Source organism: Larus michahellis, chromosome 4, assembly GCF_964199755.1.
Source record: "Larus michahellis chromosome 4, bLarMic1.1, whole genome shotgun sequence".
Lineage (NCBI taxonomy): Eukaryota > Metazoa > Chordata > Aves > Charadriiformes > Laridae > Larus > Larus michahellis.
The window spans coordinates 56,529,075-56,547,323 of record NC_133899.1 but is presented as its reverse complement, the minus strand read 5'-3'; the positions used below and the strand labels follow the sequence as shown (position 1 = coordinate 56,547,323).

At 36.8% G+C, this 18,249-nt stretch overlaps 1 protein-coding gene across 6 annotated transcripts in view; it reads right to left on the bottom strand.

Annotated features, from left to right (window-relative positions):
* Nucleotides 1-1,977: 1,977 nt before the first annotated feature.
* The window catches only part of FMN1 (formin 1), a 200,199-nt gene continuing 183,927 nt past the window's right edge, over nucleotides 1,978-18,249 (bottom strand). For all 6 annotated transcript variants that reach the window (XM_074584990.1, XM_074584992.1, XM_074584991.1 and 3 more), the window contains 3 exons: nucleotides 17,135-17,284; nucleotides 3,967-4,051; nucleotides 1,978-2,899 (listed from right to left, as the gene is read on the bottom strand). In XM_074584990.1, the coding sequence (XP_074441091.1) occupies nucleotides 2,855-2,899; nucleotides 3,967-4,051; nucleotides 17,135-17,284 (280 nt within the window). In that variant the 3' untranslated portion in view covers nucleotides 1,978-2,854. The remainder of the gene's footprint in view (nucleotides 2,900-3,966; nucleotides 4,052-17,134; nucleotides 17,285-18,249) is intronic.

Sequence of the window (18,249 nt, the reverse complement as noted above, 5' to 3'; positions counted from 1 at the left end):
TTTCTTTCTTTTCTCCTTCTCTCCTTTTATTCCCCCCAAACTAGAAAGCTCAGGGTAAAGTTAGGCACCAAACTTAATGTAAGCTTAAGACATAACTTTTGGTGACAGTTGGTGACCCCAAGACAAATGCTAGTTGATGCCCAATTGCAATGTCTGTAGTGTCTAAATATTTCATAATTAAACAGCTTACATAGATATATAATATCTGTTAATACCTCTTCTCTAATAGAACATTTTAGTTAAGGTCTGCAGGTATATCATTATCACTTCAGTCGCTGCCTGAAGACACTTCTGGGTATCACTGAGTGCGAGCGTGATATTTAGCTGATGAATTCCATCCAAGAGTCTTAAAGTCTTGATTAAGAGAATGAATCAGATAGTTTGGGTGAATTCTTTTTTTCACTTAAAAATAGTTTAACTAGTAGTAGAGGATTTAAGTCATGGGTGAAGCTTGAATCAGAATCTCTGTCTTGAGAAGAAAATCAGTACAACTGAAGATGGGGAAGAAAAATGTCTCTGTGCTATATAAGTTTTTGAATCTTCTGAAACATAGCCTAAATTCTCAAAACTTTGGCACATTGGTAATCTGGAAAAAGAATTATAAATCTGATCAAGAAATGCTTTACATCAATAATTTTAATTTTAATCCCTTTTTATATACATTTTTCAACATTTCAAAATGAAAAGTCAATTTGAACTGAAAAATGAAACTTCACATTTAGAAAATTTGAAAAGGATATTTCAGCGATTTAAAAACTTTTTTCCATAATATATTTCTAATGAGAATTTTCAAAACCAATCCTTTTTCACAAACAGTGCTACTCTTGTTGATTAATATTTCAAGTAAAACATTTCATTGAAAAATTTCCAATCAAGTCAAATGGCAATATACACTATCTTCATGATAGATAGAAAACCATATCAAAACCCAATGGTTGTTTGCTTAAATACTCATCAGAATTGTCTTGTTTGCTGTTGTTCTTTGGCTTTTACATGCATTATTGCCGCTGCTGTTTACCACTAATAATACTGGAAACAAATGTACTTTCCTATTTGCTGGAAGACAGAAAACTTAAATGTTTGCAATTTATTTCTCTGCAATGGGGAGAGCCAAACAACAAATCAGATCCTTTTTGCTGGTATATTATTGACCGTTTTCATAAGAGTTATGCTTACACATCCTGAGTATATCTGCAGCAGCCAGAAACTCCAAAACATACAAGGGAATCTTGATTGCCTTATTTTTATTTATGTGGAAATTTAAGAAACCTGCAATATATGAAATGTTCACGTCACTTCATGAATGGGTGTCTTCAGACCTGCTGTTTTCTTTAATAAGTGTACACTTTTAGGATGACTTTGCCTTAGGTTTCATCAGTTTCTCTATCTAATTTGCTGCATGTCTGTCTCATGTAAATTCTTTCCAGCTTTTAAGCAAAGGACTAATACCTTCTCCCCATTACCCCATTACCTTTTTGTATTTTTTTTGCTTCACCAAATTTTTCTTTGTAACCAACTTCAGACACCATTATCATAAAGAAGGGGATTTCTCTCTTAAGGACAGCAAGCAGAAGCACATTTTCTCCACTTTGTCATTCCTATTTATAGGTTGTTACCTACTTGTATTTAAAAATGACTTTTATATTTTACCTGAAATTAACTTCTGCTTCAAGATGTCTCCTTCTAAGAGTCCAAATCCTAAAAATGCAGCAAGAATCTTCAAATAACAGTGGATATTCTGTAGGGTTTTTTTTTCAGGCTCTGCTACTTTATGGGCAATGGTTATAATGTTACAGGAGGAGAGCAAGGTTTTTATTTCTTCCTCAAGTTTTACTTATTAAATTTTATATATATATGTATATATCTGTATGTATGCTGGATCTATTCTTCATATAAATATAGGGGGACAAGAGCAGGCTGCATAATATATTCTAGAGTGAGATATTCACTGTTTAAAAGAAAGCTCTCAAACAAATTGAAAGCCAGAGATTTAATGGCAAATGTGTAACTTCATGGAGACATATTGTTGTATTTTATTTCAATGAATAATGACTAATAAAACCATCATTTTATGGAATTGATATTTTCAATATATACTGAAATAAAAATATACATTTTTATAATTTTTCTTTTGAAGCTCAAAATTTAGGAAATGTTAGGTTAAAACCATAAAAATAATGAATCAGTTATGCCATCAATCATAAAACTAAAGAATTTGAAGCTATTCCTTTTCATGTGCAAAATATTATTTCCATTTCAATGTATGGCATAAGCTGAAGCTTCTATAAAAATATTTATAGTAAAATACAGCATAAATCTATAATTACATGTAATCAGTTTTAGAAAGATGCATCCAATACTTAGACACTGTAAAATTATTTAGAATCAGTCAATTTTACCTCAGTTACTGTTGAAGTAACGAAAAGTATGATGTAATCGTCTTTTGCGAGCTGAATGGCTTATTTGCTCTCATGTACACAAAGCCCTGTAAATAACCTACAGGTTGTTAGTCATTACTTAACTCTGCATCCACAATGCTCATTTTAGCTCTTCCATATTAGTGCATTATGCACAGAGTACTTTAAATAACCATTAAATAACCAGATGCATTTCAAGCAATGTAAGGAAGAGTTACAGAAAATAATTTTGACTTCTCATGTGAAAACCTTCTTAGAATTCCCTCCACTGAACGTACAAACCCCTCTGAAGGAACTGAAAAATCTTTAGTGGATTGTCTTGGAACAGATCAGCAAAGCACAATTTGGTATCTAATATAAGGTGCTCCCTGGGCCATGGCTGTAGTAAAGCATCATGCAAGGGCTGAAGTCACGCTATCATTTTCATCTTTCTTCTTTCAGTTGGCAGTCACACTGGCTTCCTTTTGACGTAGTCTTTCTTTCTGTTAAAGAAAAAGAGAGAGTTGTATTGTCATTCTTGTCTATAGTTTTCCATCTCCTCTCAAGCTGTCGTGAACATTTGGTCTAGAAGTCTGAGAAGTACTAAACGAGTCACACTAGTTTTCTTTAATTAAAAAAAAATGCCTGGAGCACTCAAGGAAGGCTCAGAACCAGTTCATTACTTACTGTAGAGAAACTGAGCTTGCTTCAGCTACACACTGGTCAAATACTGTATACCTTTAAAAATATGCAGCTCTGTGAAGACCACTGCAGCAAGAGAAAACCAGACACATTTCAAATTCATATGAATCTAATACATTCTCTTGTCTGGAATGGTTTCTGCTGACATAAAGGCTCTAATTTAGCATTAGCTAGATTATGTTATTTAATAACTTCTTTCCAAGCAAGTACCCATTCATGTCTCTGCTGCCTGTCCTGCAACTGATACACTCTGCTGGGAGTGGAAATAATACTCTGATTCCTTCATGCACATTTCCTTCCCTTAGTCTCTTGCTTCAGAAATGCTCATCTAACCTGTGCGCCTTGCACGCAGACAAAAAAGGTTTTATCTACAGTGTAAGTTATTAGTCCTCTTTTGTGTCGTATTAAAAAACCTGGGAAACAGAAAGGAATAAGATAAGGATTTAATCCCTTCTACCATTATTCAACAGAGCAAACAGGATTTTGTAAGCTTTTGAAAAAACCCACAAACTCAGCCATTGGACAAATGTACGCAGTGAACCTCAATGCACTGCAGAGCATGGAAGAAAATACAAGAGACTTCAGTGGAAGGGGGGAAGAAACCAGAAAAGCAGCGCTGAGCATATTTGTTATCTCAAATAGCAGAGTCATGCCTAGGCACAACTAAACTAAGTTTTAAAGTTAACTGCTGGACTAGCATAGGGCATAAGCTTAAAGAGTTCTCCTTGGGAAGAACATCACTTTGCTACATTCAAACTAAGCATACTGCGTCAGCCTTCAACAACAGCAGAAACCCGCCATCATTCGGAATGACAAGAATAGTGTCACAAAACCCCTTCTGATTGTCATACTGAGAAACAAATCATACCAGGCTAGCTGTAGGATTGATTTTCTTCGTTTCAACTTTCTTCTCTGCAGTTAACTTGCTTACTGATTGCTGAGCCACTTTAATTCTGAAACAAAACACATAGAAAAGACATCATTAGATTCAAGGAAATTAAAGCTGCTCTGTCTCTGCTTGATGTATACTCTATCCGTAAGAACCATCACCACTGAATTTTTTTAGGCACAATAGTCCAACAAACGGTTATTACTATTCAAAGGCTCGTAATAAAGTACCAAAAGTAGATCACAGTACATTTTTAGAGAAAAGCAAAAGGACAGTCTGTCTGTATTGCTCACTGAAAATGTCACCAGGCAAACAATTTCTCTGTTCTTGCAGGATCTGGATTTTATGGAGTATCTTTCCCACCAAACAAGCTGCAGTGTCAAGGCAAGAAGATACCTCCCTGAAAAAAATCAAAAGCTACCTGGCTCAATCTGTTGTATATATAGAATATACTATTTTGGTAGGCCATTTGCCAGGCTACACATTATATTTCCTCTGAAAATCTTGAAATGAAAGCATCTGCCAGTTTTTCCTTAATGTTTACCCCGTTGCTTTACATGGAATTGACTGACCATGTGTTGTGGTGATAGGGAGGAGAGGCAAAAGATTCTTGTCTATGGCTAGCTAAAGCTGTTGCGTATGCAGCTACAGACCACTCTACTGAAAGCACTATTGAGATAAGGGGAAACAAGAACACAGATCTGATTCTTCAGTTTTTGCCTTTTGCTATTAGGGTCTTGTGTACAGAACCCTTGTTTCTGTGGGGATTTAACAAGAAGAACCCAATCAGAAGTTTAATCAAGAGGAAAAGGAGAAATAGAGAATTTAACAAAAAGGGATTGAACTGTCCTCTTACAGACAGGGGAAAGGGTGGGGAAAATTATGTGCTAAACAGTGACAAAAAGGAAAGAAAATTCTTGGCACTCCTAATACAGGATCTGGCCAGCTATCAGTGCCTTTAAAATGCTGATGCCATAAACACCTACTTCACAATTCTACATGCAAAAGGCAGAGAGAGTGAAGTTGCGAGTGAGTCTTTGCAAGCAAGGAGAACTCTGCAAACCAATTTTCACTTATGCACACCAAATCAGTCTTTTACTATAAACAACATATTTCTTGGCACTCTTGAGCTGAAAAATTCTACTTTCTTCTCCTATTTAATTTTTTCCACTGGCAGAAATAATTGCTATGGCCAGTCAAAAAGCATTTAAAATACCATGTCCAGTTCAAACCACTTTCGACACACTCAATTTTTGAGGAATTTTGGAAGAAAAGCAGAAAGGAAAGTGGATTATAACTGCAATTACTGATGTGTACTTCCTTGCTGTAACACTAGCAGCGAACTAGATTCTTTTAAAAACATAGAACACATTCATAAATTCATTATCGTGTTTATCAATGCTCAGAACTGGAAACTAAAATTCCTTCTCTGAGCTATGTATTTTAGAAGAATCTACTTCTAGTTATTGTTGTCTCACTTTCCAGTGCTTAAGAACAGAAGGAAACACACTACTTTCAAGTAAACTTATTTTCAACACTGTTTAGCTACAACATTGATTGAAGCTGTAAGTATACCCTAAAGTACACAAATACGAAATTATTATTCTGTAAGTTTAAAAATATATCTGAAGTCTTTTTAAAACTTAATTAGCGTTTGCTTCTTCTACAGGCAAACAACTAAGTGGTAACACACCATTCCATCTTTTTAAAATATTTTGTTAATCAGCACAGTTTGCCTCTTAATGACGGATGACAGCAGCCACTGGACAGCGTGCTATTCCTCACGGCTACAAAGTTTATGCAAAGATGATCATGTATTTCAAGTGACAGTATTCAGGTTCAGCAGAATCACACCAAGGGATCAACTTCTAAACTCTTCCCTATTTTGAGCACATTTTCTTTTCGATCACATTCTCTTTGGTCCTAGGATTGTTTTCCGAAAAGTTTTTAAATGTTTAGAGCATGTATTTTCACCTGAAGGGAGAATTCTAGGGATTATAAACTTTTAGACTTATGCCTGCCACTGATTTAGGCGTAGCTCTGTGTATTTTATTCCATATTTGCACAATTTCCAGGAAACATGGATTTTTTAAAGTAGAATGCATAGTTTGGAATACAAAATAAAAATAAACCATCTCACTAATATGATTTGAATCATGCGATATTTGGCTCATAACAATGACAGACTAATTATATATTACATATATTTTTTATAAATAATAAATAAATAAATAAATAAATAAATAGATAAATTTGGTCTCCTAGGGAAAGAGCCATCCCTTTACTAACATATAAATGATAAGATTAGCAGGCATTACCAGAAATATAAGCGCATAATTTAAAAGAAATTTAATTCTTTGTGATTTTTTAAAATCAGATGGTTCAACTTCAAGATAGTAGTTAGGTCAATAACTACATTAGTGAAGCACCCATGCTGTAAAGCTGCCTTATAAATGGAAATAATTCTTTGTTAAACATGGGTAGGATACCAGAACTAGTTATTGTTTTGGAAGCACTATGCTTGAAATGAGAAAAATGAAATAGTATGAAAACTATCAAATTCAAAATAATAAAATTGGCTAACAGCAGTAGTTGATTCTTCACATTTTTTCCATTTTTTTACTTTCATTAAAAAAACCCCTAGATAGGAATACATCATTTTAATTGTCCATTAAAAGCTATGACAGCCTTCCATCAAAATTTACAAACATACACAATATTCTTTAACTGCGTCTAAAGTTGAATGTATGCACAACATTTGACTGAGTCTGTTACTCAGATAAGTACAAAAAACCCACATCACACACTTAAATAATAATTAACTAGCAAATAGACAAGCCCTGTTAATTCAATTTAGGCAGGCCTCTTCTCTGTTCACTCTATTTTTTTGCTACCACCTTTCCTTAGCACAAATATAAATAATTTCCCATTTTTATAAATGTAGCATAACTTTGTTTGAATAGCTTTCTATTAAAATACTAAAAATTAGTATATTAATGAGGGGGAGTTTGGAGATGTGCAAGTATATTGAAATTAGAAGTAAAATTAGAGATGAATAAGGAACAGAAAGAACAGAACTACAAATAAAGTACATTCAAAAGGATGGAACTAAACTACTAATTATTTTCTTATCTTTTCTTAGACCCGTATTTTATTAACCAATCTGCAGATATACCATGCAATATTCTATTATTTTTAGTTAACTTAAAATAAACTATTAAATGTATTATAAAGTTACGGCATTGATTGTAGTTTATGAGAATTTATATAGATGTAAATTGTTTAACTTCTTCTTATAAAAGTATAAACTTCCTCAACTACTCTTAATTGTTCAGCAACTACTTGTTCAAAGTCTGTTTGAAGCGAAACAAAAGCTAAGTGACAGAATGACAAAATGTAAGGTAAATAAATATTCTGTCAAATATCCCTTCTTCCTTGTGAGTAACTGCAGTTATATTAGATGATAATGAAGGTGGCCAATTTTAACATTTATAGTCTATAGAAATTAGGTGGAACAGAAAAGAATTTGAGGGAATACGGGAAATCCACTTAAGTCTTGTGTTCAGTTTAAGGGCCAACAAAACATCTAAAGAGGACTTTGAAAAACATTTACTGAAGATTTACTAGACTAAGCAGTGTCTCAGTGACACTGCTTAGGGGGTGAGATTTACAAAGTATGGGCTTAAAATGTTTACTCACTTCATCTTGTCACTTAAACTCATTTGTTATTTAAGTGTAACATGAGACACCAAATAGAAGATGGGAGAGAATGCCAAATCTTACGTAGTAAAAGGGCTCCTTAGAGAGGCAGGGAAGTCATTAAGATGGTGCAATAACCAGCTGGAATGATAATAGGGACTAGTAAATTCTTCCACTCAGGTAACTTCAATTAATATGTATTCTGGAGAAACAGTAGCAGAATCAAGCCCCGAGATAGAGCTCCACAATGTACATCTCACTGGCGTAGGCTGAACAAACATGAACTGAGCATCCCACCAACCACTCTGTACCCCTTTCTTCTGAGTTTTTGTCCTATGAATTAATGTACAGCGGGGCAGCTCACATGAACTGGACATTTAGAGAGGCATGACCATGAGGGGGAGTTTGGAGATGTGCAAAAGAACGGACTCAATGAAAAGCTATTTTTTTCCTTCCTATACCAGTATAAAATAGCATGGATGGATACACTAGTTTAGCCATGTTTTAGAGATTTCATGGAAGAGAAATTGGCATTGAATCTAACAGAAGTGAAATCAAGGAGGAAGAAAAGAGAACAGAAAAGTCAAGAGAAGTATATCTAAAACAGAAATCCAAGAAAGGATAGAAGTGTGCAGTAAAACACGCTAGAAAAATAGTGACAAGGGCACTTTTGAACAGAGAGCACTGCAGAGCACAGAGACCAGAAAGGATGGTAGAACAGCTGAATCACAACACAGAAAGAAAAGGTGTGCAGGTGTTAATTTAGCAAGCAATAACATGAGTCCAAAACATTAAGGAATGCAGGCTGGTTAAGCCTTGAAATCTGACCAGATGCAGTATGGATGCGTTCAAAAGAAAAGTTACTCTCCTTCAACAGTGAGCAAAAGAGGTCAATATACCTTAATGAATAAAGAAGATGTGATGTATTGTACATTACCATACAATATGGGAAACAAAATGGAATGAAATTATCAAAACAGTGTATTTAAATAGGGGAACCAAGACTCCAATACTGCATATGGATCTTTACTATAAGTAATGGAATATAATTGGCTTTTTCCTCCCTCTATGTGGCAGATGTTGTCTTCCCCTGTAAACTGGATGCAAGTCAGGCCTCTTAAATTAGAAGATACAAGTGAAAAATAAAGAAATTATTTTTATTAAAAATTACTGTTTTCTAACTAGGGACACAGAAGCTAAATCTTAATTAGGGACACAGAAGCCAAAACTAAACATAACGCTGTATTTATTAAAAGTTTCCTTCATAAGCTCATGAAGGAAAAGACATTATCTTCCTTACAGGAAAAGATATTATCAAACCACGGACTAACCAGAGAAACTTGTCATTTTCACCCCTGTCATTCAAGTCAGACAGAAGTAGGTGTAAGCTGGCATGCTCCATGCTCTAAAGCCCCAAGTTAGGAAAACCAGAATCTCTTCTAAACAAGCCAGTTGCTACTTGTGTATGTTCAGGCTCTGTTGGTGTATGAACAGAGACCAAATTATCTGGTTCTTGCTCAACCTCTTGATATTCTGGAATAATCCATTCTCTTCGCTTCTACAGCTCCTTCCATGCAGCTGGTGGGTTATGAGGATAGCTGTCGGTTATGAAATAGCTTGGAACATGCCACCTGAGCTTTCCATGACTTGAAGTTCAAACTTCTCCCATAAGACTGTGGTGGCACAGGAATTGTGCAAACTGTATCTTCAGATATGGGTGGAGACACACAAGCAGGGGTAGCTACAGTCAACATCCACTGTTCAACCCAGAGTCAAGCTACATACCCAGCCCAGATCCTTAACACAACTGAACAGCGATTCCCCTTGAGACACTAAGAAATATCCCCATAGATCAAATTTCTTTCATTTGTTACATGCCTTACTGCACTCAGTCATATCATAATCTCTGTATGCAGCCCATAAACTAATCCTTAAGTAACAGCACCGTTTCCTGAAACACTGCTAGCCCATGCAACATAGCAGGCTACACTGCAGTCTCAAAATTTTAGAAGACAGATGCCTGTGTATTACCTGGTCTGGCGGATGATTTTATGAAGTCCTTGGTCAGCTTCACAATTAGGAGCCTTATCAACAGACTATGAAGTTTGGACATTGTCCACTTCTGTTACCATGTTGTGCAAGACAATTGCCTAATCAAGCCTTCAGGCTTACATCTTCTGTAAAGAACTTGGTCATTATTGATCAAATCTTTAAATTGCATTTAGAATAAATGTCCACTAACTAAATCAGTATAAATGTAGTGAAATGTACGTATGTTGTCAGTGGCATTTTTCTCCAAACCTCAAATTGCTAATACGCTTGATATATTTCTATTTCTTCTGGATCTACTGACAGTGTTTTGATTATCTGTATGAAATGGGTGAGAAATTTTAGCTCTGTAGTCACAAGAAAAAAAAATCTATTTCTATGCCTTTAGGAAAGCTAGTGCATAAGAAAAAACAATAGGAAGAAAAAGGCTACAGTTCAGATCAAAAGTATAGAATCATAGAATTGTCTAGGTTGTAAGAGACCTTTCAGATCAACCATCAACCTAACACTGACAAAACCATCACTAAACCATGTTGATAAGCACCATGTCTACATATCTTTTAAATACCTCCAGGGATGGCAATTCCACCACTTCTCTGAGCAGCCTGTTCCAATGTTTGATAACCCTTTTGGTGTAGAAATTTTTCCCAATACCTAATCTAAACATACCCTGGCACAACTTGAGACCATTTCGTCTTGTCCTATTGCCTGTTGCTTGGGAGAAGAGACCAACCCACACCTCACTACAACCTCCTTTCAGGTAGTTGTGGAGAACGATAAGGTCTCCCCTCAGCCTCCTTTTCTCCAGGCTGAACAATCCCAGCTCCCTCAGCCGCTCCTCATAAGACTTGCTCTCCAGACCCCTCACCAGCTGCATTGCCCTTCTCTGGACCCGCTCCAGAATCTTAATGTCTTTCCTGTAGTGAGGGGCCCCAAACTGAACACAGTATTGAGGTGGGGCCCCCTCCCTAGTCCTGCTGAACACTGTTACTGATACAGGCCAGGATGCTGTTGGCCTTCTTGTCCACCTGGGCATGTTGCTGGCTCATATTCAGCTGGCTGTTGACCAATACTCCCAGGTCCTTTTCCGCTGGGCAGCTCTCCAGCCACTCTGCCCCAAGCCTGTAGCGCTGCATGGGGTTGTTGTGACCCAAGTGCACTTGGCCTTGTTGAATCTCATACTATTGGCCTCAGCCCATCAATCCAGCCTGTCCAGATCCCTCTGTAGAGCCTTTCTATCCTCACGCAGTTCGGCACTCCCGCCCAACTTGGTGTTGTCTGCAGACTTACTGAGGGTGCACTCGATCCCCTTGTCCAGGTCATTGATAAAGATATTAAACAGAACCGGCCCCAATCCTGAGCCCTGGGGAACACCACTCGTGACTGGCCGCCAACTGGATTTAACTCCATTCACCATCACTCTCTGGGCTCAGCCATCCAGCCAGTTTTTTACCCAGCAAAGAGTACTCCCATCCAAGCCATAGGCAGCCAGTTTCTCCAGGAGAATGCTGTGGGAAATGGTGTCAAAGACTTTACTAAAGTCCAGGTAAGCAAAAGCCCAGGTTAACCAAATATGCTTCAGTCCATCTGAGCTGGCCACTAGTAGATACCTAGGAACATATCTTTACCATTAGCTACCAACACTGCTACAGTCAGAATTTCTGCTTTTCAAACCTGTTATTGCCTTTGTGGAAAAAAAAATATAAATCACTAGGTCTTTTTTCACAAGATTAAGATGAGACCATCAACATGTTTTGTGCTAGAGATGAAATTAAATAACTAAGAAAGCATTTTTAAAAAAGGACCTTTTATAAAAAGTAGCATTAAAAATAGGATTTTTTCCTACTTTTAAGATGAAGTATATAATTCTGTTCATTAAATAATGATTATGGCTTCTCCAGCTGTTGAGACAAGCTTCAGTTTTCTTTTTCTTTTCTGAATTCTGACCTATAAAATTTGTATGTATGTTCAATCTGAAAGAGACCGCTTAATCCAGTATGGTAACTATTGTAGCAATTTTATCTTTGCAGGCTAAGCAGTGGGTCAAATTAACAGCAATAATTCCTTTTATATCTGATTATTTCATATTTAAAGGGTAACACCCATAAATACATAATGATAATCCTTGTCACATTTACTTTGCCAAACATACAACCACAGTTTGTGATGAAACTGCTCACTGCAAACTACTAGTACTTTTCCTGTATTTATACATTTTCCCTATATTCCGACTGGGCTAGGATATCCTCTTAAAATATACCTTAACAGATCTTGAATGCTTTAATAAACTTATAGATAGGCGTTCATATATATGTCTCATGTATTTAAGTTCTTATAAATGCGTATTTGTTTTGATTCTGAATTCATAGACATGCCCACTGCAAATAAAATTAGTAGTATAAAAAAAGGAAGTGAGAGTGGAATTATATGTAATCTACCGTGGTGTAAGTGCCTTGTTGTCAAAACAATATACGTTTGTTGTAGTCTTTAATTCAGTTATCATCTCAAAATTTTATAAACAGAAGAAAGCAAAAAAAGCAGTTCATGTACCCAGATGCAGAGACATGCTAAATTATAAAGCTGTGAACAACAAAATTGTTTTTTACCCAAAACACAGCAAAAAAAAAAAAAGTCTCCAACATTTGGTGAGGATTATGGTGCATTTACATTAAGCTGTTTGTCAGGGATGAAGAGGTGATCGTCAAAATGAATTTTATTTTATTGTAGTTGCATTCTAGTATTGAAGGGAATGTTTCATCTCTATAGTCATCTATTTATTATATCATATCAATTTAGGTTTGTTATCTATCTGTAACTCTGTCTTGCATTCCTAAATGGTGTGCAAATTTTGCCCAGGAAAGAGACAATGATTCAACTATATTTTGCAGGCGGCTAGTTTTTTTTCATGGTAGGTTAAATGCAGGGCAGCTCAGTTAAAGTGTTTCCTCTACTTTAAGAAAAAGTCTCATAGAAATCTAATTAGATTTCTACAGTTGTGTTACATTTGGGAGCCAAGTAGTTTTTAGACAAAACCGGCTCTTGCAGCTGAGGCTGTCATTTAGTTTCAAGGCGGTACTCTCTTCTCCTGAAATTCAGAGATTTTAATGGTGTCTGTTACACAATGCAAAGTAGTTACTTTTAAGTATAAAATTTTAATTCTGGAATCTTAGATCTTTTGGCCTATTTTTACTACTATTAATTTTAAGCTAATACATTTTTAATTATACCTTTGCATAATGATAATTCCGCATATTGTAATTCAATTTTGAATTTTCTGAGACATGTTTCTTGAGAGACAAATTATAATCCAGTATTGGCCATGTTAGGTTAATGGTTGGACTCGATGATCTTGAAGGTCCCTTGCAACCTAAATGATTCTATGATTATCCTGCTTTGCTTCAGTTTTTACTGCTAAGGTCTGCCCTCAGGAACCCCAGACGCTGGAGGTATGAGAGAGAGTGTGGAGTAAGGAAGACTCTCCCTTGATCGAGGAGGATCAGGTTAAAGATCATTTAGGCAAACTCAACACCCACAAATCCATGGGCCCTGATGGGATGCACCCACGAGTGCTGAGGGAGCTGGCAGATGTTACTGCTAAGCCACTCTCCATCATCTTTGAAAAGTCATGCAGAACAGAAGAGGTGCCCTGAGGACTGGAGGAAAGCCAATATCAGTCCAGCCTTCAAAAAGGGCAAGGAGGACCTGGGAAACTACAGGCCAGTCAGCCTCACCTGTGTCCCTGGAAAGGTGATGAACAGCTTATTCTGGATGTCATCTCTAAGCATGTGGAGGAAAAGGTTATTGGGAGTGGTCAACGTGGATTCACCAAAGGGAAATCATGCTTGACCAATCTGATGGCCTCCTATGATGTCACAACTGGCTGGGTGGATGAGGCAAGAGCAGCGGATGCTGTTTACCTCGACTTTAGCAAGGCTTTTGACACTGTCTCCCATAACATCCTCATAGGAAAGCTTAGGAAGTGCAGGTTGGATGAGTGGACAGTGAAGTGGATCGAGAACTGGCTGAATGGCAGAGCTCAGAGGGCTCTGATCATTTGCAGGCCTGTAACTAGCGGTGTTCCCCAGGAGTCAGTACTGCGTCCAGTCTTGTTCAACATAAGTCATCAATGATCTGGATGAGCGGGCAGAGTGTACCCTCATCAAATTTGCTGAAGATACAAAACTGGGAGGAGTGGCTGACACACCAGAAGGCTGTGCCCCCATTCAGCAAGACCTGGACAGGATAGAGAGTTGAGCAGAGAGGAATCTAATGAAGTTCAACAAAGGCAAGTGTAGGGTCCTGCACCTAGGGAGGAATGATCCCATGCACTAGTATAGGTTAGGGGTTGACCTGCTGGAAAGCAGCTCTGCAGAGAGAGACCTTGGAGTCCTGGTGGACAACAAGTTGACCATGAGGCAGCAATGTGCCCTTGTGGACCAGAAGGCCAATTGTCTCCTAGGGCGCATTAAAAAGACTGTGGCCAGCAGGTTGAGGGAGGTCATCTTCCCCCTCTACTCTGCCCTAGTGAGGCCACATCCGCAGTACTGTGTCCACTTCTGGGCTCCCCAGTTCAAGAAAGACAGGGAACTACAGGAGAGAGTCCAGCAGAGGGCTACAAAGACGATCGAGGTAATGGAGCACCACTCTTATGAGGAAAGGCTGAGTGACCTGGGTCTGTTTAGCCTGGAGAAGAGAAGACTGAGAGGGGATCTTATCAACGCTTATAAATAGCTAATGGGCCGACATCAAGAGGATGGGGTTAGACTCTCTTCAGTGGTGCACAGTGACAGGACAGAGGGCAATGGGCACGAACTGGAACACAGGAAATTCCATCTCAACATGAGAAATAACTTCTTTACTTTGAGGGTGCCAAAGCACTGGAACAGGCTGCCCAGAGAGGTGGTGGAGTCACCTTCTCTGGAGTTATTCAAAACCTGCCTGGACACGATTCTGTCCAACCTGCTCTAGGTGAACCTGCTTTGGCAGAGGGGTTGGACTAGATGATCTCCGAAGGTCTCTTCCAACCCCTGCCATCCTGTGATTCTGTGATTAAAATTCCTATATAAATGTAAACAATGAAATCCATTTTTAGGTATCTATGTGACTAACTAATTCAGACACTTTCTACTCTGAGTTTCTGCAACTCCTACTGAAATTTGAAGGGTAATCCAATTGTAAACAGGTTTACAGAAGGATATCAATGCCTCAGTTTCAGAACCCAAGTTTGAAAATATTGACTTACATTGCCAATTCTTCCTCTTTAAAATTTCCTTTAAAACAAGAGAATTTGATCATGATAAACAGATTATTTTTTTTATTAAATTCAAAACAAACAGTGCATCCAATTAATTAGCCCGTTAAGGAAGACAGCTGTCCATTCCTGTCATACTAAGGTTTTTAGTTACCAATGTGTACAATGACTCTCAGCTTGTTTTCAAAATTTCTTGGACAGCAGCTCATCAAGTGTTAGTCTTATACTTTGTAAAACAGAACCCCTAAGTGGTCATGACTTTACAGGACATTTTCAGGTAATGAAAATAGTTTTTCCATCATTTTAATCTACTGATTTCATGAGTTTCCTCTTTTCAGTAGCACATTACAATACAATTCAGGATGATGAAAACAGTTCTGTTGTCATTCTAATTTACTTACTACACTATGCTCCTCATTTCAGCAGCTCATTGTCTTGATGAATCACCCAAATTCTGAATGTAAAGGACAATGAATTGTCCTTTTGAGATTAATGAAACTTCATAAAAATAGTTTGAAGTGAACTCTGAAAAACAGTCTCTATAATCCAGAAAGTGTCAGCTCTTTGAAGTATTACAATAACTGGTGCTCTGCGTTCTACTGGTATTGCTTTACATTTATGAATAGGAATAAAGGTATCCATCAAAGGAGCTGGTGAAATATTTGTGCTGTATTTTTGTTTGTACATTTTATTTATATAATTATTGAACCACAAGAAATTCTCATCTCACCCCAGTAGGAAAGCACAGAATATAACAGTTTACTTACAAACAAAGATTTCTTGAATGTAGTATTAAGAAGGTTTAAGAAGTTATGCAGTGTTAAAACATTTACAAGGCATTTTAAATCAATTTCTTTGAAGGGATCATTGTATGCCATCAGCAAGGTGCTAATTACATAAAAAGTAATGGATATATGGTCTGGATTTTTTTTTTCTTGGATAGTTAATTTGCATTCCTCCTAACTGCTTTTGGAACAACAATAAGTGATGATTCAGCAGAAAATATATCCCTGAGATGATCCTTATCATTATTATAGCAATCTGCCAGTGACTGTTTATTTTACACAGTTTTTTGATGTAAAACAAATTTGCATATTGATCTAGACACAAGGAAATAAAAGATTCTTTAAATATGTTTGCAGTTGTCAGGTTCTAAACCAATCTAATCATAACATAGATGACACAAAAAGCTACAATTTTCAAGTCTTCAAAACCTGTGATGTCTGTAAAACAATGTTGATAAGGCTGATAATTAGGAATTTCTAATTTCTACATCTTGCCCTTTAAAAATCTATTCTACATGAACCTAAAAGCCACACTGATTTGTAGCAAAATGGAAAATGCAAGTGTAAATGAGTTTTCTACTTTTGCTGATACTTTTCTCTACATCTGTGTCAATTTGGAATGAAGTGATTAATCCATTCTTTCCAAAGCATGAACACATTACCACTCTTTAGGACTTTTCAAATGAATTGAGACACAGTAAGCATGGTGCGCTTATAGTGAAATTGTTTTTTCTTTGTAAAAGATTTTAAGCTTCTTTAAGAAAATCAAGCAAATAATTGAAGGGTTTGGTGTTTTTTTTTTTTCACTCTAACTAATAAAATCAGGAGACTGTGGTGAGATCTAGCGGCAAGTAGTTTGATGTCCTCAGCAGGACACCAAAAGTCAGAAGTAGTGCTGTAAATTCAGTGTGGGGCTTCGACACTGTGCTAAGTGTGGCCTGAATCTCTGGGGCTTCCCTTTGATGCAAGTGCAGTATATTAACTGGAAAAGCATTCACTTTTATTTGTCTGTACTGTCTGCGACAGCAATATCGCCTCATTTAGGCTAGTTCAACATGAAAATGCACAGAGAAGCAATCTGTTACAAATTAGCACAGCTCCCCTTTCATTTTACTAGCTAGTAATTGGAAGGGGTTACAAAAGTGTAATTTATCAGATTATATGTGTTTATCTTTTTGTAGGGACAGCATGCCTTTGGTGAATTTTCCTACGCACCCTGAGGGAATAATCTTTCCTTGATGTCCATTAGATCTGAAAGAAAACAATGACGCCTGTGAAATACAGGAGTATAATTTGTTGGGTTTGAGAAGGAACAGTTTCCCAGACATCTAAAATGGTATTAATGACTTTATTAGAACCTTACCGTTCCTTGGAAATGCTTTTGCTCTCTCGTTTCCAAATGGTCTTGAAGTCACTGCAGAATTCGTACCACACCGTGAAAACGTAGTTTGGTGTGATCTCCTTCTCGCCAGGCTTTGGCTTTATCCCGAAGTATCCCACTGTTTCTTCAAAGCTATGAGGGAGGAGGAAAAAAAACTGTCAACACATAAGCCCACTGGGGACAGAGTTTCTCTGAAGGCTGGTTCCTGATTCAGTAGTCAAGGCTGGTAATTACCATAACTTGCCCTAAGCCTTGGAAATCATAGCAGCAATTCACGCCAAGTATAACTAACCTTCCAACACCTACCTCAGTCCCAGGGGGATAACTTAGAGATGCATGAGCCATCATAGAGAGATGTCAACACAGGCAAATCATGGGCATCCAATTTTAATGAGAAAAACTTAACTTCTTGCATTTCAGGAAATTCTATATTATATCTATTTCTTTAATTTTATTCTGCAACACTCCATGAAGACCTTATTCTCCCATTTATCTTTGTTGAAGGACTACGGAAAGGTCGCATGCCAATCAGGAAAAAATCTCCAGGCTTGGTTAAAAATAATCTTCAAGTACTTAGGGAGAATTGGGAGTAGCAACAAAATGCCACAGACAGCGCCAATAGTCAGTTTGCAAAGTTTTTACTGAAAATAAATCATCTCCTTCCGCATGTGTCAATAAGCACATAATAAATTTTATGAAAATACATTGCCAATATTTTAATGCTTTTGTAATTTTAAAATGTGGCTACTGAATTGCTATACAGCTGGGTATTTTCAAAGTAGTCTTTTATAATAGATGACACTTCCGATAGCATTTTAAATGACTGTGCATTTTTAACCTTTATAATATTGCTTTGCATAGATAAAATGGAATAGCTCACATTATTAGGTACATGGAGACTCATCTAAACAAAACAAAAGTATGTTCATTTTCATAAAGGTTGAATTACTTTTCTCTGCAAGGTAGATGTAATAATGCTGAATGATATGGTGATACTTATTAAAATAATGCTATAATTTAAAAAGAAAGGTAACAACATATTTCAAAATAATTTGTTTTTTCTTCAAATACTGATTTTATTTAAGGAAAAGAAAGTT